The sequence below is a fragment of the Girardinichthys multiradiatus genome, chromosome 1 (genome assembly GCF_021462225.1).
Source record: "Girardinichthys multiradiatus isolate DD_20200921_A chromosome 1, DD_fGirMul_XY1, whole genome shotgun sequence".
NCBI lineage: Eukaryota > Metazoa > Chordata > Actinopteri > Cyprinodontiformes > Goodeidae > Girardinichthys > Girardinichthys multiradiatus.
Genome location: NC_061794.1, coordinates 17,572,518 through 17,593,685, shown reverse-complemented (window position 1 = coordinate 17,593,685; position 21,168 = coordinate 17,572,518). Strand labels below are relative to the sequence as shown.

The following is a 21,168-nucleotide window of genomic DNA, read 5'->3' as shown; positions in this document are numbered from 1 at the left end:
TGGACTGTCTGAGCGCCTAGCACAACTCCATCCAGTCATAGCCTTATATGCCATTAAAGAAAAAACAAATACACTCTGCCGTCTTGTAGGATTAGTCCGTCTGGGCCCTATGTCTCCCGGAGATAGAATAATACAGCGTCAGAATTTACAGCAAAAGATATGACTTGGTGGGAAACAAAATGTAACTTCAGTATAAAATCAAATAATTGCACTTTGTGTGAGCTAATCATACAGCTTATTAACATAGGAAAAACACAGCTTTGTGTGACCAATGCATCTCTTCTGCTCTTGGTGGGGTCAGACGTTTTTCCACGTTCTCCTTGATCCCCCCCATTTTTTGCCCTGCTTCAGCTTTTTGTCTATGTTTTTCTTAGAGCCTCTGTTTGCATATCCTCCTAATTTGTTCATTATGGATTTGGTCAGCTGGTCTCTCAATGCAATCGATCAAATTTTCTCGACGGGAAGACAGGGTAAAGGGGAACCCTCTTGTCCAGACGGGACGTTCTTCTCCGGATACGCAATGGATTCCTGGCAGCAGTGGAAGATTGTGTGCCTGACAACAATGTCAGTCGAGGACGTGGAAGATTTGTAAATAACTGGATTTCTGATAACAGGATTTCTGCTTTTTGGAGTTGGCGGTTACCTGGCTTCTCGAAAGATTTGTAAAACATTGGCAGCTGTTCAAAGCACTCCAAAGCTGCCTGGAATGTTTGAAGGGATCTTTAGAGCTCTCAGCACTGATATGTTAAGAGAGCAGAATCGCAAGCTGGACGCGATCCTTGAACAGAATCACAGGCTGGCTGCGTTTCCCGGACTCAAAGGTGATATGATTTAATCTTGTATAAAGTTGTTTGCTCAGGATCTACTGAAAGTACCAGAAATTTTGCTATTTGGATGTGAAATTGAGAATGCCAGTAAGACTTTGAAGGCAGGCGGAAAATCACAGCTGGCCTGAACCAAAACATTTATCATTTGTCTCATTCAGGCACCCCGGTATGGCCTTCACAAGCTTCTTATCAAAACATTTCTCCTGGATGTTCTGTAAATACGACGCTCTGCCACAGCAACCCCCCTCATCTGTGAACTGAACTGTATGGCCGTTTGATAAAACTTGCATTTCTTTTTCAAGGACAATGGCACCTTCGTCAGTGTTGACAGTCTAATTCTTTGCACACATGATCATACTTAAATATTGACACCCTCACGAGTCTACCATGCCCCTGCAAAATCTTTGCTTATGTGTGTTGCTTTCCCATGCTCCTTATTTTTACCTAAATGCTTTGAATGTCTCGTTACTGAAAAGCGCTATATAAATAAACTTACCTACCTACCTGTACGCCAAAATATGTAATTACCCATTACAGAATATTTTTAAAGCAAGTGTCTCACATTTGTTTATAGACATAAATGTATCAAAACTGAGCTAATGTAAAACATAATATCTGAGTTGCGTTCATACGTTTGCAATGATATTAGTCAAATGTGCTGCAACCGAGTAAGGAAATAACTGTACTAAATAGTTTTACAATGAAACTTCACCCAGGATTTACTGAGTGATACAATCAAAACATAAAGGGGAAAATATAAAAGGAAAAAAAGATGCTGCAGCTTGTTTGATAGACGTAAAATTTATAATCAAGCAAAATAAATGACAGAATTAAAAGATTTAAAAGCAAACCTTGATTAAACTCAAAAATGTGCAATGTACATGCTTTTGCTTAAATATAACACTATTTATTTACATCACACCAGGTCACTTTACAAGACTGAACAGGTTTAGTTGATATCTAATTAGAAGTCTATTAATAGATATAATGGATGCAAGTAATAAACAGAAAAACACATCTGATTGTTAAGTACTTGTCCTGCTGATGACCAATCACAGCTGATCACGGTTAAATTGATTTCTGATTGCAGCAACTCCAGCAGTTATGCAACTTATGATGTAAAACAAATATATAAACATCCACCACTAATTCTGACTGCAAGTTATAAAAAGCTTTTTATCTAACCACATTGTTAATTACTTCAATTGCATAATTCCAATGGGTTGCTTGGATTTTCTGCTTAGCCATGATCAGAAGACTTATTCCCCTTTCATTTCAGACTTGGCAACACAGCCTGAGGGCTTGTCTTTACAGCATTAAGTTCAAAGGTTGGGTTGGGACAGTTCTTTCGGTTAACTGAAAACTCCCTTATGTGCGCTTTTGTGACAAATTGGTTACTCAACACTTAATGTCAGCAAGCAAGCTCCGTAATTAAAATCAATGTGTAAAAAGACATTTCTTCACTACAGTTTCAAAATCTGCCTTTTAAGCTCTGCATTATCCATCTTATCCAACGGTCAGTTTCACATTTATTGTCAGTCTTCAGTCCTATATGATCGATAGGTCTAGATGTATCTGATATAATCCTGCTTATAGTTCTTTTGAAGGTTTAAAACGCTTAAAGAGCTCCTGAAAAGTGCTTTTAGAACTATTGAGTAGGGTGCAAACTAGTGTTGATGGTGTAATTATGACAAGTTAACGGATTAAACTCCTAACTTTGCTGAAAAAAAAACCCAACTGTCAGCTAGTTGTTAGCTACCTCTACTCCTTGATGTAAAGGGAAAACTGCTGTGAACCCAGACAGTTAATCAAGCTTTTATAGAGTCAGAGAGGCTTCCTGCCAACCCACACAAAAAGCACTTTTTTTCTGTCATGTCTGGGCAGCCTGGTATGTGTGCTCGCTCTTACCTCGGCTCGACTCTGAAAATGAAACATCAACGGATGTTTCTCTGTGGGCGGAGCTTAGTCTCTGCTCCTTCCTCAGGGATTTTATCACAGACCGCTGCTCGGGTCATCCACATCTTTACTAACAGCACTTAAAGATACAGCAGCTCCTTAAAGTCTTCTTTTACGATTTGATTTCCTTTGGGAATTGTTTTTATTGGCTTTTAAGGTTAGACGCTGACAATGCGGCTAAGTATACTGTTTTTTCTTTGTTGCGTCGCTTTTCGGGTGACTTCCCACAAAATAGTAAGTTATCTATCTTTATAGTGTACTCATTAAGGGTAAAGGTTTGAGAGCTTAGTTTCTGCTATTTCATTACAGAGAGCGGTGTGTGATGAAGTTCACGGTAAGCCTGTGTTATTTATCTCTCATACTATTTATTTATGTGTGCGTATAATTTCTTTTTCATCTTTTATTAATGTAATCTAATGCTTCAATGGGTCCACAGGGGGTTGGTGTCATTTTGCTTATAATAACTAAAGTATAGGGTGCTGTGATGATCTGATAATATCACATATTTGACCTGTCCATTTCACAGTAACAGTTTTGATTTAAATACATTTCTCACTAGCCATTTAACGCAAAATGCAACATATGTTATCCACTTCTATATAAACATGCGTAGTAAATACATATCTATACATAAAAAAATAAGAAAAACCAGCCCTTCAGTGGAGTTGGACGTCAAGTATGTTTTTGCCTTTGATAAGTTAGCCTTTGTTGCAATAAAGGGCAAAAATGAAAATGATACTTTAAGCACCTTAACCTTGGTAGAATGAAGGAATGGTTGTAGTAGGATATTTAATCACGAACCATTCACGCAACAGTAAACAATTTGGTTGCCAACCACTGACTACTCTGAATCTACCTGCAGATCCGCGTGTTTTGGATGTGCTGCTGCAAAACATCCGCTTTAAATGAATCAGTCATCTCAAAGGCTTTACAAATAATTTTGAGTCAAAGACAAATGCTGTAAGGGATCCCTCATTTCACATCAAATATATAAAAAACTGAAAAGGTTTTTATACCTCAGCTCAGTCTGCCTAGATGACCAGGTTTGGAAACCGCTGACCCAGTCAGTTTTTTTTTTTAACTTCCAGTTTATGGCTGACTGTGCATGAAAAACCATGCCATACTACCGGGAAATTTTTAGTCAGATTGTTTAAATAAATCATAATAACTATGATAACATTGAGCTCTACTGTGTTGCAGATTTTCCACCAACAAAGCTAAAGGACAGTCCATCTATGGTGGCAGGCTTAAACGTGACGCTGGTGAAGGCTGGAGAAGAAAACAAGCTGAACATAAGTTGGGCAATCAACATTGATGGTAGTAAAAAACAGTTTTTTATGTTACTGACTGTTACCTCAAGACAGGTTATAGGATGCAGATAATAACTTTGGAGACAGTCTAATTCATTGCATTTTCAATTCTAAACATTTTTAGTAAATAAAAAAATAAAAACAATCAAGATTAGCTGCTCCACTGTGTTTATGCCAGTAATGCAGTCTATCACCTGTCACCTAAATATCCATGAAAACCAAGTCTATCAAGGTGTGTAAAGCTGTAGAAGCACGATGGCAATCACAAAATGCCGCTCTGTTACAGATGATTTTTCTTTCATCCCTGTGATAAATAATAATGTGAAATATTTTAGAATCAAAGCTAACCAGCTCTATAAACTGTTGTCTTGTCTGCAGCCAGTATAAATTACCTGAATGGTACATGGATTGATATTTCAGGGCGTTTTGCCTACATCTGTAACTACGACCCCCCTTTTACCAGGGCAAACCTTACTGGATTAGAGCAGGTATAAAAAACGTTAAACTATACACTGGTAGAACTAAAAGGTTTACTTCTAAAATTATCAAAATGTCCAAACTAAAAACATCTGTCTTCTTTCTCTCCTGTAGGAATGGTTTTATTTTTTAAGAAGTTTAGGAAATGGCTTTTGGTCTATCAAAATTTATAATATCCCGTTACCTCCACTGGGGGCTGGCCCCCAATCAAAATCAGCCTCTATTCAGGTACCTGTGCAAAAAAAAGGTGAGCAAAACTCGCTTTAACTATGTTGAATGTAAATGATAAACCAAACAGAAAGTTTAGAAAAATGATAATAACCTGTCAGTGATTTGTTAGACAAGAGACCCAGAAAGAGACAACATGAGCCAATGTCCTTGTAATTCTGCAGTCGAACAAAAACAAAATAATTAGTGTTACATAAAAAGCTCTTCACACCATGAATGTTTAAATGTTTCTCTCTTTTTACAGCAAATCCTACAAACAGAACTACAATCGTCACTACAGGTAAGAATATTTATTGTTGGGCTCATCACAGTTTGACAAAACAGCACCTTTAAATTCACATTTTAAATGAAATCTGCAATTTTACTACATAATGTTAAATGCTTGCTCAGCATTTCAAAATGTATATGATTATCTTACCTTTGATAATAATTTTATTGGACATTTGGTTGCCATATTGATCTTTTCTTCTATGTGCATATTAGCTTACTATGTTCACTGTTTCTTCGGGTGTTTCAGTATAAATTTACAACTTGCAAAATGTTTCCCAACTTATTTTCCCAACTCTTTCAACCACATAACCATTTGCAGTTTGCACTGTCGTGAATGTCTCTGTGTAGCTCTTCAGTCAAATAGGTCATTTGACTGTATATAAAAATGAATCAATATTTTTGAATTGTTTTGAGAACTCAAGACTGTAAGAACATTTAAAGCTTTTTCTTTTTGTTGCAGGGGATCCTCAGCAGACAAGTCAAATGACTCCACCTGTTGCTGAAGGTAAGCAAAATTAAATGTTTAAATATCAATACAATTCCATTTTTTTTTTTTTTTGGCTTGGCAAACATTCATTTTCTTCCAGAAATGTCTTTGTACACAACCATCAAAAAAACAACGCCCTTTAGTACCTGGACTGACAGAGCAATTCAGCAGACAAAAAACAAGTTGCTGCCCGAGTGTTCTGTTACAATAAGGATAAATAATACAAAATAAATAAATAAATGTTTGTCAAATAGCTTCAGTAAAACAAAGAAGGTGTGTGCATGATGTGTTTCCTATTATGAAGCCCGTCATTGTCTGCTGTTCTTTTCTGGAATGAGAAATTTACAACAACTCAATAAATGCCTTGCTTTCTTTGCATATATATATATATATATATATATACAGTACAGACCAAAAGTTTGGACACACCTCATTCAAAGAGTTTTCTTTATTTTCATGACTATGAATATTGTAGCTTCACACTGAAGGCATCAAAACTATGAATTAACACGAGGAATTATATACTGAACAAAAAAGTGTGAAACAACTGAAAATATGTCTTATATTCTAGGTTCTTCAAAGTAGCCACCTTCTGCTTTGATTACTGCTCCGCACACTCTTGGCATTCTGTTGATGAGCTTCAAGAGGTAGTCACCTGAAATAGTTTTCCAACAGTCTTGAAGGAGTTCCAAGAGATGCTTAGCACTTGTTGGCCCTTTTGCCTTCACTCTGCAGTCCAGAGGTGACTCTTTGTCTTTCCTTTCCTGGTCCTCATGTGAGCCAGTTTCTTTGTAGCGCTTGATGGTTTTTGCGACTGCACTTGGGGACACTTTCAAAGTTTTCCCAATTGTTCAGACTGACTGACCTTCATTTCTTAAAGTAATGATGGCCACTCGTTTTTCTTTACTTAGCTGCTTTTTTCTTGCCATAATACAAATTCTAACAGTCTATTCAGTAGGACTATCAGCTGTGTACTGTATCCACCTCCTGCACAACACAACTGATGGTCCCACCCCATTTATAAGGCTTGAAATCCCATTTATTAAACCTGACAGGGCACACCTGTGAAGTGAAAACCATTTCAGGTGACTACCTCTTGAAGCTCATCAACAGAATGCCAAGAGTGTGCGGAGCAGTAATCAAAGCAAAAGGTGGCTACTTTGAAGAACCTAGAATATAAGACATATTTTCAGTTCTTTCACACTTTTTTGTTCAGTATATAATTCCACATGTGTTAATTTATAGTTTTGATGCCTTCAGTGTGAAGTTACAATATTCATAGTCATGAAAATAAAGACAACTCTTTGAATGAGAAGGTGTGTCCAAACTTTTGGTCTGTACTGTATATATAGCATAATACGCTTTGAAGGCCTGGGACTAGATAAAAACGCTTTCCAAGCGCAGGCAATTTACCATTTTACTATGCTTGGTTAAGCCTTATATCAGAATTTTTCCATTAATTGCCATCATTTTTGTTTAACTCCCAGGCTTCATTTTTTCCATGATTTCTAGGTCTCTACGGAAATCGGGTCTTATTATGTTTGACATTATCCGCCATTATGTATGACAAAACTACAAGCCCTATGATGCAGGAACGTAAGCCCTGTTGGAAACAAAACTCTTACTACAGTATATAGGTAATACTGTTAGGTAGATATAAAAGTACTCAAGTTGCAAGCTGAAAAAAAACACCATTTTAAGTTGAAAAAGTTGTTTTACCTGCTTTAGTTATTAAGTAAAGTAAATCTAGGTGAAAAGGTAAGTAAGTTATTAAGATGATAATATTTTCATGTCTTAAATTTTAAGTCATAGTGGTCTTAAACGGGACTTAAACTCATTTTACCAAAACCTGCAGAAACCCTGAGAGCATAGCTCAATTTGCAAGTTATCTATTGTGTTGCTTTGCTAAAATCAAACTTGTTAAGATGTTTATAAAAAAACAAGTAAGGAGCTTCAGTTAAATGTGTGTCTGAACTGAACTGTAGCCAGTTAAAATCCATAGTGTGTTATTTTTGGATTTTTGGATGCCAGCAATAGTTGTCATGCTTGGCCAAACTGAGATCTCTGCTTTTAGCTCTTTTGCAGCTGTGTGGAAATATCTCATCATAATGTCATCTATGTTTTCCTTTTGCAGAAACAGGGATTGAGGATGCCACTTTAATCTTTGTTGGAGTCGTAGCCTCTGTAATAATTATGAGTTCCTGTTTTATTATCTGTAAGTAAAATGTATATTTTTTTTGCATGTGATGAGCAGGGATGAAATAACAGAAAGTAGACAGGATAAACAGGCCCTTCCCTTGAAGATTGTTTAGATTTGTCTGTCCTGCTGTGTCGGTATTTTTCAAAATGCTTCCCACCTAAATTGCAGCAATCTTTCTGCAACATTTCCCAGTAGACTTTCTTTATCTATACGCCACTGAGGCATACGTTAGCACCTTGGATTTAGAATTTAAATGAATAAAGTACTGATTCATGCATGCATCAGCTGCACATTTTAAAGCACCTAAAGTTTGCTTTGACATCACTAGTGCTTTAAGTAATTGCCCCTTTTATCCATTGTGTCCAGATAAGATTTTTGTGTCATACTCGGGTTTTGAAATCATCCCCGTGGCCCCCATGGCTCCAGTCTCAGTGCTTGTGGTGTACCCTGCGGAGACGCCGGCCTTTCAGCGGTCCGTGGTGGCGCTGGTGGAGTTTCTGCAATGGCACGGTGGCTGCAAAGTGGCAATTGATATGTGGCAGCAGGAAAAAATTGCAGAATTGGGACCACTGCGTTGGTTAGCTGAACAAGTGAAGGTTGCTGATCGTGTGCTGATCATCACCCCTCTGGTGGAAACTGTAAGTTGTGTCTTAATTGTCATTCTTTAACTCTGATCACTTCTTCTTCTTGTAAAAAAGGTTTTTCTCTTCTTGTAGTCGTCCTTTTTGCCAGGACACTCGACTCCCACCAAGAACCTCCCGGAACATTCCATCCCAGCTGCAGCTCATGACCTTTACCCTTTGATTCTCAGAATTGTGGCCAGCCACGCTAAGAGTGCCACCGAGCTGGCCAAGTTCTGGGTGGTGCAGCTGCATGCACAGAAGGACAAAAATTATCGTGTTTTGCTGCCAGAGCTGCAAACTTGCAGGACTTTCTGTCTGATGAAAGATTTGAACAGACTCTGTAAGAGTCTTCATGCTCAGAGGAAAGTTGGGAAGAAGATATTACCGCTGTTGTTCAAACCTGAGCTTTTCTACAGTCGAAACAGTACAGCGAAATTAAGGGAAGCTATAAAAATGCTCAGCGCAAAAAAGCCAGGAATATCCGACAGGATGCTGAATAAAGATCTGTGTTGAAAATGTTGAGGATGACATGTAGACAAAAATAGGATCTATTTTCTATTGTCTGTCTTGTTTGTCCTTATTGTTGTTTTTCTGATATACCATGTTAGCCTCCTAGTTTGTATTTTGTTCTGTTTCTTAATATTTAAACAAAATAACAAAGTTACATTACATTAAAAAAAAGTGATTAATGGCAGTAGTACTTTGCTGCCATGGTGACAGTGGCAAGTAGGTAGTCATCTTTTCTTTGCTGAATTGTATAGTGCATTTTAAGAACTGTTTGTCGGAGTTGTTTATTTTTTCTTTAATCTTAAATACATTGCCTGGCAAACATATTTCTAAACTTAAACTTTTTGACATGTTTTCATATGACACCCTAAAACTTTTATGTATTTTATTGGGATTTATGTGATAGACCAGCAGAAAGTAGTGAATCATTTGGGAGTGGAAAGAAAACCACGTTTTTTGAATATCTGTACAAATAAAAAAATGAAAAGAGTATTCTCTATCCTTATTTCACTTTAAAATGTTTAATAATAATCAAAATGGTCCGTCAGTCATTTTCTATACCGCTTCTTCCATAGTGGGTCGCAGGGAAACTGGTGCTTATCTTCAGCAGATGAAAATGGTATTAAAGTTAAAAATGCATCAGCAGGTGTGTACTTCTCCATAAAATCAGGGGGCTTTGCAGTTGGCTGGTCTGAAGCATTCAAATTTATGTCAAAACATGATCATTACCTCAAAAGACTGATTGTTGCTGTTGATCCGAGGCTATATCCAAGCTTTTTGTCACCATTCATTCTTTAATGACAGCAATTTTCCACAATTAGTCACAAGTGGAAAACAGTCAAGTGCAATCAGATTTATCCTGATATTCAGTGCTTATGGAATTGACAGGTAGTATATATCTATTCTTTTTTGCAACCTAACCGATATATCAACATTCAAATGTCAACATTTGTTTTATTCACATGTTCCCCATATTTCTGAACATTATGAATAACCAAAGATGAATATATGATATGCAAGCCTTTTACATTTATTTAATCTTTTATTTTAAAAAAAATATTCTAATCAATTTTGCGATTTTGTTTCTGGTGTATTTGATGTGGTAGGAGATGATAGGACAAGCAGTCACATTTGTTTGGGTACCAGACTGAAATGAAATTAAACAAAAGAAAAATACACATAAAAGATCTATAGAACACAGTACTTCTCAGCGGCATCTTAAAAAAAACTTAAGGAAAAATTGTAAAAAAACAAAAGAAAATCATAAAATATGAAAGGGTACTAGCAAAACTTCAGGGAGAACATGTTGCACTTAATAGTAAAAATGTTAAAGGAAAACATGAATGTTGTCTTCAAGGGGAAACAATAAAAGGTGTATATATTTAGTGTAGAAAAACACAAAGAGCTGAGGTAATTAATCAATTAGAAAATGTTAAAAAGTTGTTTAACCTTCTGGATATTTAAAGTAGAAATTCAATAGGCTTATGCTATAGTATAATGTTTCATTATTTGCCAGTAAGTGCTCTTATGAAGAAAATAAATTTGTTTTTTGGTTTATTGATATTAGGTTTGCTTGGGTTAATCCAGTGGTTTGCAGAACCTTCTATAACAAATACCACCTCAGTAACAACTGTCCCAGTTATACAGGTCCTTCTCAAAATATTAGCATATTGTGATAAAGTTCATTATTTTCCATAATGTCATGATGAAAATTTAACATTCATATATTTTAGATTCATTGCACACTAACTGAAATATTTCAGGTCTTTTATTGTCTTAATACGGATGATTTTGGCATACAGCTCATGAAAACCCAAAATTCTTATCTCACAAAATTAGCATATCATTAAAAGGGTCTCTAAACAAGCTATGAACCTAATCATCTGAATCAACGAGTTAACTCTAAACACCTGCAAAAGATTCCTGAGGCCTTTAAAACTCCCAGCCTGGTTCATCACTCAAAACCCCAATCATGGGTAAGACTGCCGACCTGACTGCTGTCCAGAAGGCCACTATTGACACCCTCAAGCAAGAGGGTAAGACTCAGAAAGACATTTCTGAACGAATAGGCTGTTCCCAAAGTGCTGTATCAAGGCACCTCAGTGGGAAGTCTGTGGGAAGGAAAAAGTGTGGCAGAAAACGCTGCACAACGAGAAGAGGTGACCGGACCCTGAGGAAGATTGTGGAGAAGGGCCGATTCCAGACCTTGGGGGACCTGCAGAAGCAGTGGACTGAGTGTGGAGTAGAAACATCCAGAGCCACCGTGAACAGGCGTGTGCAGGAAATGGGCTACAGGTGCCGCATTCCCCAGGTCAAGCCACTTTTGAACCAGAAACAGCGGCAGAAGCGCCTGACCTGGGCTACAGAGAAGCAGCACTGGACTGTTGCTCAGTGGTCCAAAGTACTTTTTTCGGATGAAAGCAAATTCTGCATGTCATTCAGAAATCAAGGTGCCAGAGTCTGGAGGAAGACTGGGGAGAAGGAAATGCCAAAATGCCAGAAGTCCAGTGTCAAGTACCCACAGTCAGTGATGGTCCGGGGTGCCGTGTCAGCTGCTGGTGTTGGTCCACTGTGTTTTATCAAGGGCAGGGTCAATGCAGCTAGCTATCAGGAGATTTTGGAGCACTTCATGCTTCCATCTGCTGCAAAGCTTTATGGAGATGAAGATTTCATTTTTCAGCACGACCTGGCACCTGCTCACAGTGCCAAAACCACTGGTAAATGGTTTACTGACCATGGTATCACTGTGCTCAATTGGCCTGCCAACTCTCCTGACCTGAACCCCATAGAGAATCTGTGGGATATTGTGAAGAGAACGTTGAGAGACTCAAGACCCAACACTCTGGATGAGCTAAAGGCCGCTATCGAAGCATCCTGGGCCTCCATAAGACCTCAGCAGTGCCACAGGCTGATTGCCTCCATGTCACGCCGCATTGAAGCAGTCATTTCTGCCAAAGGATTCCCGACCAAGTATTGAGTGCATAACTTTACATGATTATTTGAAGATTGACGTTTTTTGTATTAAAAACACTTTTCTTTTATTGGTCGGATGAAATATGCTAAATTTGTGAGATAGGAATTTTGGGTTTTCATGAGCTGTACGCCAAAATCATCCGTATTAAGACAATAAAAGACCTGAAATATTTCAGTTAGTGTGCAATGAATCTAAAATATATGTTAAATTTTCATCATGACATTATGGAAAATAATGAACTTTATCACAATATGCTAATATTTTGAGAAGGACCTGTAGAACAGAATTTGGGCTTTTTCTGTTTGTTGTTTTTCTGTTACAAGAAAATAAGAAAAACATCTTTATTAACTGAAAATGATTTGTTGTTTGAAGGATGTAGTTTGATAATGCATTCCACTTTTACTCAAAAGTAGAAATTTCCACGTTAAACCTAGAAAGAATTAGAGAAAGGTCTCCAAGAGTTATTCTGAGTAAAACTTGTCAAGATCATCTTCCTATATAACACTCCTTACCAGTTGGTGGCAGTAATGCACCATGACGCTGTTAGCCAACCGCCAGAAATCCCCCTGAAGAAGAATCACGTGACAAAACACGGAAGTAAAAAGCTTCACTGAATTTCCAGTCAGGTGAAAGCAAGGCTGAACGTTTGTTACCTCTTGAGTCTTTTAAGCACCAATAGGCTTTGTTGTTGTCCTGATGAATTTTCCTAAAATGTAAAGTGTGACCATGACTCAGGCCGAGAAAGAGCAGGACAACGGGAAGGAGAAGGAAAAGGATCGGGATAAGGAGAAAGAGAAAGAGAAGGAGCAACAGCGCGGAGTGAAGAGACCCATCGCTCCTGCAGCTATCCCTGAACCTGCTCAGGAGGTACCTCTGCCTTTATTTCTTTGAATGTTTTATATTACTAAACTTGATCTATTTAATGAATATTTATTTAAAAAAATAAACCCGTTTTACTACAAGAAAAGTTTTAAAAAGAAGTTTTTTTTTAACCGTTTTATGGGTAAAAGCCTAGTTTAGATGTGCAGCGAATAAATGCGAGGAAGCACAGATCAAAGATAAATGACTAAATAATTTGTCCTTTAATAGTCACAATGCTTTGGTTTCATTCTGTTAGTGTTCTAGTTAAAACAGGCAATGATTATAAATGGAGGAATAAAGATGCAACATGAGTTAATGATACCAATAATGTTGACGATAATAATAGTCATGATCGTAACCAAAACAGTATCAAACCAAGTAAATAAAATATAACAAAAATATTAAATGATTGCTTTACGCAGTACTGAAAGATGCTTTACATATAATTTACAGTGGGGAGAACAAGTATTTGATACACTGCTGATTTTGCTGGTTTTCCCACTTGCAAAGCATGTAGAGGTCTTACATTTTTTAATCATAGGTACTCTTCAACTGTGAGTGATGGAATCACTCACAGTTGAAGAGTACAAGTATTTAACACATCAGAAAAAAAGACTGAATATTTGGTACAGAAACCTTTGATTGTACACATGTAAAATGTTTCCAGTAGTTGTTGATGAGGTGTGCTCACACTGCAGCAGGGATTTTGTACCACTCCTCCATACAGATCTTGAGGTTTCAGGGCTCTCGCTGGGCAATACGGACTTTCAGCTCCCTCCAAAGATTTTCAATCGGGTTCAGGTCTGGAGACTGCCTAGGCCGCTTCAGGACCTTGAGAAGCCTCTTACGGAGCCACTCAGTTGCTGGGAAGACCCAGCCACGACCCATCTTCAATGCCCTTACTGAGTGAAGGACATTGCTGGCTAAGATCTCCCGATACATGGTCCCATCCATCCTCCCCTCAATATGATGCAGTCGTCCTGTCTCCTTTGCAGAAAGGCATCCCTATAGAATGATGTTTCCACCTCCATGCTTCACGTTAGGGATGGTGTTCTTGGGGTTGTACTAGTCCTTCTTCTTCCTCCAAACAAGATGAGTGGAGTTTAGACCAAATGCTCTAATTTAGTCTCATCAGACAACATGACCTTCTCCCATTCCTCCTCTGGATCACCCAGATGGTAGCTGGCAAACTTCAGACGGGCCTGGACATGTTCTGGCTTGAGCAGGGGGACCTTGCCTGTGCTGCAGGATTTCAATCCATGGCGGCGTAGTGTTACTAATGGTCTTCTTTGAGACTGTGGTCCCAGCTCTCTTCATGTCATTAACTAGGTCCTGCTGTGTAGTTCTGGGCTGATCCATCACCTTCCTCATGATCATTGATGCCCCACAAGATGAGATCTTGCATGGAGCCCCAGATTGAGGGAGATTGACCATCAGCTTGAACTTCTTCTATTTTCTTATAATTGCACCAACAGTTGTTGCCTTCTCACCAAGCTGCTTGGTTATTTTCCTGTGGCCCATCCCAGCCTTGTGCAGATCTACTACTTTATCCCTGACGTCCTTACCCAGCTCTATGGTCTTGGCCATTGTGGAGAGGCTGGAGTTTGTTTGATTAAGTGTGTGGACAGGTGTCTTTTATACAGATAACGAGTTCAAACAGGTGCAGTTAATACAGGTAATGAGTGGAGAACAGGAGGGCTTCTTGAAAAAGAACTAGCAGATTTGTGAGAGCCTGGATTTTTACTGGTTGTTGGTTGATCAAATACTTCAGTCATGCAATAAAATGCTAATTAATTACTTAAAAATTACACAATGTGATTTTCTAGATTTTTGTTTTAGATTCACTCACAGTTGAAGAGATCCTATGATAAAAATTAAACACTTCTACATGTTTTGCAAGTGGAAAAACCTGCAAAATTGGCAGTGTATTAAATGCTTGTTCTCCCCATGTAAATAATCATCAAAATAAATTAAGAAATTATACAATTATTGGAATAGTAATCATCAGCATCATAATAACCCTATTAGTTGTCAAAAATGTAAATGGATGAAATAATAACAATAAAAAAGTATAATGGTACATTTCATTTGAAGCGTAATATTGACGTCTTACACACATACATAATAATAGTAATGTTAATAATGATAGTGATAATATGTTTTATTCATATAGTGCTTTATGCCTACAGCAATATTAATCATAACAAATATATTTAATAATACATTTTACTTTATGTGATACTCAAGCAGTTTACATACGAGATGGAACAATATAGTAAATGTAAAAAAATAAAATAAAAGTAAAGGTGTGATTTTATTGTAGATACTTCTGTGCACTCCTTCCAGGAGAGGAGGGCTGTTCTTATGATAAATATGGCTCCCCTATGAATAAATAAGTACATTTTTAAAAAGTAAACAAATGCTTCCTGTTCTGCTGTTCTAACATTTGCATCTGTCCATCCTGGAGGTGGTCATTTACGCAACAGAGAGAATGCAGCTTGTCCCCACAACACTTCCCAAGCTTCCTAATCCAGGGTATCCCACTCACCCAGCCTGGACCAGCACCACCAGCGTGACTTGCCTTTCATACTCTTTAAGAATGAAAAACTTTTTCATTTCTGTGAGCCCCGTACTAAAGGGATGTATGTTCTAAAAGATAAAATAAGTCCCCTGAATGTTTCTAACTTTAAATTTCTTTTTCTTTTTGCTTCAAGTGGCGACTAAAATCTTACATTAAACACACCAACATTTCACTCGGTTAAATACGGTGACATAAACTTTAGGGCACATTTCCAATTTTGACGCACCAGATATATTTTTGACTTTTCTAATGGCGGTTTTTTGTACACAACTATTAATTTTTTTTTTTTATATGAAAGTGCTTTTTTGTTATGTTTCATAGCAAATACAGAGCAATTTTGTGGTTGTGATCCACCCCGGATCCAGAACGCTTCGCATTGGCCGGGCCACAGACACCCTCCCTGTCACCGTCCCTCATGTAATCGCACGGAGACATAGGCAAGGTGGACAGACCAAGTATGAAGATGCTTGGCTGCTGAGAGACGGTCTGAATGTAAGTCCCTGTTCAACAGATACGATTCTAATGCAGGCATCTCGCATTTGGCTGCTTCTGAATCAAAGCTCAGATTTTCTTCCATCTGGTTTGTCTTCATGTCCAGCAGAAGGCAGAGAGCAGCGAGCAAAGGCAGAATGGACTGAAGATGGTCGACCAGGCCATCTGGTCCAAGAAGATGTCCAATGGTGTGAGAAGGACCCCTGTGTCTGCTGAGCAGGTTTGTTTACTATGAAATTGCTGTTGATGCTGTAGCAAAAAGGGATGAGTGTATAATGTGGTGTTTTTGGTCACTTCATTCAATTTCCTGTCTGTATCTTTAGGCCAGAGCTTATAACTGTCTGATTCGGCCGGCAGTTTTAGACAGCAGTTCAAGAGTGAAGTGGACCAACACAAGCCACCAGCCCAACTATCTGGTGGGAGATGAGGTAAAATAACTAAAAAAAAAAAAGCATTCAGTAATTGTTTATACTTGATCAATTCTGTGTGGTTTATGTATCATTTTGCCATCTTCATCATGCCTTGCCACAGGCTCTTTATGTGAATCCATCAGACTGTTACAACAGCCACTGGCCCATCGTCAGAGGTCAGCTCAATGTGCACTCTGGCTCTGGAGGCTCTCTGACTGCAGTGCTGGCCGATCTCGAGACCATCTGGAGCTACGTCATTCAGAAGCATCTGGAAATCCCCCTGAAAGAGTTAAAGGTAAATGTCTCATTTAAGCTTTTTATGCATTTCTTCTTTGCATTCTTGTTAACCTAGATAGAAATATAAGAAAGATTGATCAGGAAAGGTTTATATTGATAAAATTATGGGGCAGCAATGCAGTAGTTCTTCACTGTCAGAATAACTTTAGCAAAATTAGGACGTCTACTCAGCAAACCTTCCAAAATAAGAAGAAAAACACCGATGATGCCTTTTCCTGCATTAACATTTGATTTTTCTTTTTTTTCATGACTGCTAGTATTACAGATGCATCCTGTTGGTCCCTGACATCTACAACAGACAACATGTAAAGGAAATTGTCAACATGTTGCTGCATAATATGGGCTTTTCAGGTACTGACCCCCAAACATGTACTGTGCCGTTCAAAAGTCTTAACACCCCTTAAACCTTTTCCCACGTGGACACATTACGACCATAAACTGTAATGTTATTTTGTTGGAATGTAGTGGGATAGACCTTTACAAAGTAGCTCATAGTTGTGAAGTGGGAGAAAAATGATACGTGTTGTTTTTTCAGAATGTTCAAGTGTCTTGATGACCTTTACAAATCAAAAATCCTGTTTTTTTACCCATTCTTGTTTTTTTTAAAGAAAATTCCTTAAGCTCCGTCGGTTTGCATGGGGAGAGTCCAAAAACCTTCATTTTCAAGTATTGCTATAGTTTCTCAATTGGATTTAAATCTGGACTTTGGCTAGGACATTCCGACATCTGAATATGTTTTGATCTAGCCCTGGCCTAATGTGAATGATTTTTGACTTGTTGGAAGGTGGACCTCCAGCCCAGTCCCAAGCCTTTTGACGCCTTGAACAGGGTTTGCTCCAGCAACAGTTCTCATCAGTTCTGACTAGCTTCTCAGTCTCTTCTAAAGAAATGTATGCCCTTACCATGCTGCAACTGCCATGTCTAAACTGTGGGGTTGCTATGTTAAAGGATATTTGCAGTTAGTTTTCCCTTCAATTTTAACATTTGGCATGTAGACCAACGCTTTCAGTTTTGGTCCTATCTGACCATAACTCCTTCTTCCACTTGTTTGTTGTGTCCCCACATGGCCTGTGGCATTAGTAAACATAAAGGCCAGATTTGTGTAGTGCACCACTGAAAGTTATCCTGCCAACAGATTCTTCCAACTGAGCTGTCGATCTCAACAGCTCCTCCAGAGTTACCATGGGCCTTTTTGGCTGCTTCATGGATTAATGCTCTTTTTCCCGAGCCTGTTGGGTAGATGGTCATGCCTGGACAAGTTTGCAGATTTGTCATACTCTTAATTTTCAGGTAATGATTTGAACAATGCTCTGTGTGATGTTCAAAGTTGGGATATTATTTTAAACGTCTCTATAGCTTTCTCCCTGACCTTTCTGCCATGTTCCCTGGTCTCTATGATGCTGTTTGTTCTCTAATGTTCTCTAACAAACCTTTGAGGCCTTCATAGAACAGCTACATTTATACCGTGATTAAATAACACACAGATGTACTTTGATAATAACTAATTTGGTTATGTTTGTGGACAACTGGCTGCACTGTATTTTATATAGGGGTATCAGAGTAAAAGGGGCTGAATACAAACACTTGCCACGCATTTCAGGATTTTGTTCAAAAAGAAAAGTTAAAAGCCTCGTATCATTTTCCCACCACTTCTGTCACATAACATCCTAATAAATCGCATTAAAGTCGGTGGTTGTAATGTGACGTTTTTAAAAAGTATTGTGTTGGAAAGGTCTGTGTGACTACACACATTAATACACTGGTCATTGCCTCATAGTTTTTGCTTTAATGCATGAAATTACTTGGAATCCTCTGTACATATGTGTGTTTGCAGCTATCATTGTGCATCAGGAGTCGGTATGCGCTACATTCGGCAGTGGGTTGAGCAGCGCTTGTGTAGTGGATGTAGGCGATCAGAAGGCCAGCATCTGCTGTGTTGAGGATGGAGTATCCCATCGAAACTCAAGGTGGAAAAGTGCTGCAAACCATAAAATTATTAGTTAAGAAACAACTCATCTTATTTCTTGCATTTCATGTGTGTGTTCGACTCTGCACTCTGCAGGCTTTGTTTGGCATATGGCGGTTCAGATGTGACCCGCACTTTCTTCTGGCTCCTGCAGAGGGCAGGGTTTCCCTACAGAGACTGTCAGCTGACCAACAGGCTGGACTGTCAGCTTCTTCAGCATCTAAAGGAGACCTTATGTCATTTGGATCAGGTTTGTCTTAGTTGAGGACAGATTAATGATAGGTTATAGTTCAAGAGGAACTGCTTCCTCTTAAGTGGTTACATTTTTAAATTGGTACTCTTGAGGTTTTAATAAAATCTAATGGAGCGCCAGTTATTTCCAAAACGGTCTTTGGTTCATTCTCCACAGGACATATCAGGATTACAGGATCATGAGTTTCAGACACGTTTCCCAGAGGCCCCTGCTCTTTTGTACCAGATTCGACTTGGGGATGAAAAATTACAGGTATCTATTTAAAGCTGTCTTAAAAGAAGTTGACCCCTGAGTCGGTCATTTTGCCATGATATGTCATCCGTTTATGTCCTCCGTGATTTTCATCCACGACACTATCCGTTCCACATGTTTGTATCCTCCGCAGGCACCCATGGGTCTTTTCTACCCAAGCACATTTGGCATTGTTGGTCAGAAAATGACATCACTACAGCACCGCTCCCAAGGCAACTCCGAAGATCCCCATGATGAACACTACCTGCTGGCCACGCAGAGCAAAGGGGACCAGGTAATATAGATTACTGCACACTGATTGAAATCAGATTAATTGATATAAATATTTTTGTTTTTGTCCCCCCCCCCCCAACAGTCCTCCAAATCTGCAGAGAGGAAGGCTGTGTCCAGGCCAGGTGGGGGTTTGGATGGTGAGATGGGCTGTCAGGGAAGAATGGGGGAGATGTCTGACATGCCCAGAGGCTGTGGAAGTGGTAGTGGGGGTGCTGTAGGAGGAGGGATGCTTGGAGAAATGGAGCTGGGACCTGCCCAGGGGGAGTGTCTGATGGGGTCAGGAGAAGTAGAAGAACCTCTGTCTACACACCTCTCCAGGAAGACGGCCATCATTAGCCAGTTTGAGAGCAAAGCCTTGGGGCTGGACAAGGCTATCCTGCATAGCATCGACTGCTGTGGTAAGAAAGTACAAAATATAAAGTGAATGAGATGTTTTGAAAGAAAGTTGTATATTATAGGACTGGCATGAGTTCACCAAACAAAACTATTTAAAGCAAACATCTTGAACATTTTTAGGAAAGAAAAATGTATGAAAGCTGTTTGACAGTATTAGGTTCACATTTTCCTTTTTTTGTTCAAAGCATCAGACGAAACCAAACGAAAGATGTACAGCTCCATCCTGGTTGTGGGAGGAGGCCTCATGTTTCACGGTGCTCAGGAATTTCTGCTCCATCGTATCATCAACAAGATGCCACCGTCCTTTAGACGGCTGGTCGACAACGTGGAAGTCGTCACACGGCCAAAGGTAACACTGCATATGTTTATTAAATGAGATAAATATGGCTGTTGGAGCTGTGAAAGGCTTGAAGAGTTGTCGACATTTCTGTATTTATGCCATTCAGCTCTTAAAACAGTGTTAACCTTCTGCTGCATGACCACATTTCTGTTGAGTATACGTTAATAGATCATCTTATGGTTTTTTTTGAGTACTTTGAGTCAGAAATCATTGAGAAACTTTCACATTTTGTCTTGTCACACATGTAGCAAAATAGACCCAAACCATGATTCTACCGCCGAGATGTTTTAATAATTGCAAGGCTGCAACAGTTTTTTTAATTTAGTTTAAAAAACATTTTATTAGACTAATGGGGCAAAAATGTAATCATTTTTATACTTTGCCAATTTTATGCACTGCTGCACATCCTACCATGTAAAATATGTGACAAAATATTTCATGAGATCATATATTTTATATACTGGTGTTCTTGTGCGGAAGGACATGGACCCCAGGTTGATTTCATGGAAGGGGGGAGCAGTGCTTGCGTGCCTGGACACCACGCAGGAGATGTGGATTCATCGGACGGAGTGGCAGCGCTTCGGTGTCAGAATGCTTCGAGAAAGAGCTGCATTCGTCTGGTGAACCCAAATGGAGGTTCTGAAGCTACAACTCTCCGTTTATACGTCAGAAGGCAGACTGAAGAAAAGGAACAAACTGAATATGACTTATTCAGTATGTAAAGGAGTTTTGTGATATGAAAGGTTTGCTGTTTATAACCTAGATGAGGTCATGGATATGTAACCATCAAAGTGTTTTTAAATGGAGTTTTCATTGTTTATGTTCTGTAGAGTCATGTAATTTTCATGCAGGTCTGGAAGTTTGAATAAATCAGTGTAATGCGAAAAAAATAATAATTTGAAAGAAATTACCCTTATTTTTTTGGGATTTAATGCATAACAGAAATGTTCTCTCTTGCCTGAGCCAAAATGTTTAGGTATTGCTGTATATACAATTTAACTAAATACCTGAACTGTTTTTTTCCAGACACCAAATAATTTGCACTATGGATTCAACTGTGTATAATGTGATAAACCCAGAGAATAAAAACCACTTTCTCTGCTTTATGCAGGTTAGAATATTTATTTGTGGTAATAAGGGGACAAGCCAATCTCAGTATAGATTATTTATTTAAACAGAAAGGAAAAA

At 38.6% G+C, this 21,168-nt stretch overlaps 2 protein-coding genes across 4 annotated transcripts; both read left to right on the top strand.

The window, feature by feature from the left end:
* Positions 1-2,820: 2,820 nt before the first annotated feature.
* LOC124872446 lies at positions 2,821-9,375 on the top strand. The gene is made up of 10 exons (XM_047372460.1): positions 2,821-3,017; positions 3,093-3,117; positions 3,984-4,100; positions 4,472-4,581; positions 4,685-4,817; positions 5,043-5,078; positions 5,529-5,573; positions 7,690-7,770; positions 8,122-8,393; positions 8,472-9,375. Exons 1-10 carry the CDS (start codon positions 2,955-2,957, stop codon positions 8,889-8,891), a joined length of 1,302 nt encoding a protein of 433 aa, XP_047228416.1. The 5' UTR covers positions 2,821-2,954; the 3' UTR covers positions 8,892-9,375.
* Positions 9,376-12,440: 3,065 nt separating this feature from the next.
* On the top strand, positions 12,441-21,086 carry actr8 (actin related protein 8). 3 transcript variants are annotated; one of them, XM_047378804.1, is made up of 13 exons: positions 12,441-12,726; positions 15,623-15,793; positions 15,867-16,013; positions 16,117-16,221; positions 16,325-16,498; positions 16,758-16,851; positions 18,335-18,467; positions 18,563-18,716; positions 18,876-18,971; positions 19,105-19,245; positions 19,327-19,642; positions 19,826-19,989; positions 20,461-21,086. In XM_047378804.1, exons 1-13 carry the CDS (start codon positions 12,586-12,588, stop codon positions 20,602-20,604), a joined length of 1,980 nt encoding a protein of 659 aa, XP_047234760.1. In that variant the 5' UTR covers positions 12,441-12,585; the 3' UTR covers positions 20,605-21,086. The 3 variants fall into 3 exon arrangements, with proteins under 3 accessions (XP_047234760.1, XP_047234775.1, XP_047234766.1); XM_047378819.1 differs by having other exon boundaries at positions 12,442-12,726; positions 15,903-16,013; XM_047378810.1 differs by having other exon boundaries at positions 12,442-12,726; positions 15,900-16,013.
* The last annotated feature ends 82 nt before the right edge of the window (positions 21,087-21,168 follow it).

Excerpts from the sequence above, each read along its gene's own strand:
- LOC124872446 (XM_047372460.1), top strand. The coding sequence starts at position 2,955 with ATGCGGCTAAGTATACTGTTTTTTCTTTGTTGCGTCGCTTTTCGGGTG. Across the intron at positions 5,079-5,528 it reads AACTACAATCGTCACTACAG|GGGATCCTCAGCAGACAAGT; the intron begins GTAAGAATATTT and ends TTTTTGTTGCAG. Across the intron at positions 7,771-8,121 it reads GAGTTCCTGTTTTATTATCT|ATAAGATTTTTGTGTCATAC; the intron begins GTAAGTAAAATG and ends CATTGTGTCCAG.
- actr8 (XM_047378804.1), top strand. The coding sequence starts at position 12,586 with ATGACTCAGGCCGAGAAAGAGCAGGACAACGGGAAGGAGAAGGAAAAG. Across the intron at positions 12,727-15,622 it reads TCCCTGAACCTGCTCAGGAG|CAAATACAGAGCAATTTTGT; the intron begins GTACCTCTGCCT and ends TATGTTTCATAG. Across the intron at positions 15,794-15,866 it reads TGCTGAGAGACGGTCTGAAT|ATTTTCTTCCATCTGGTTTG; the intron begins GTAAGTCCCTGT and ends ATCAAAGCTCAG.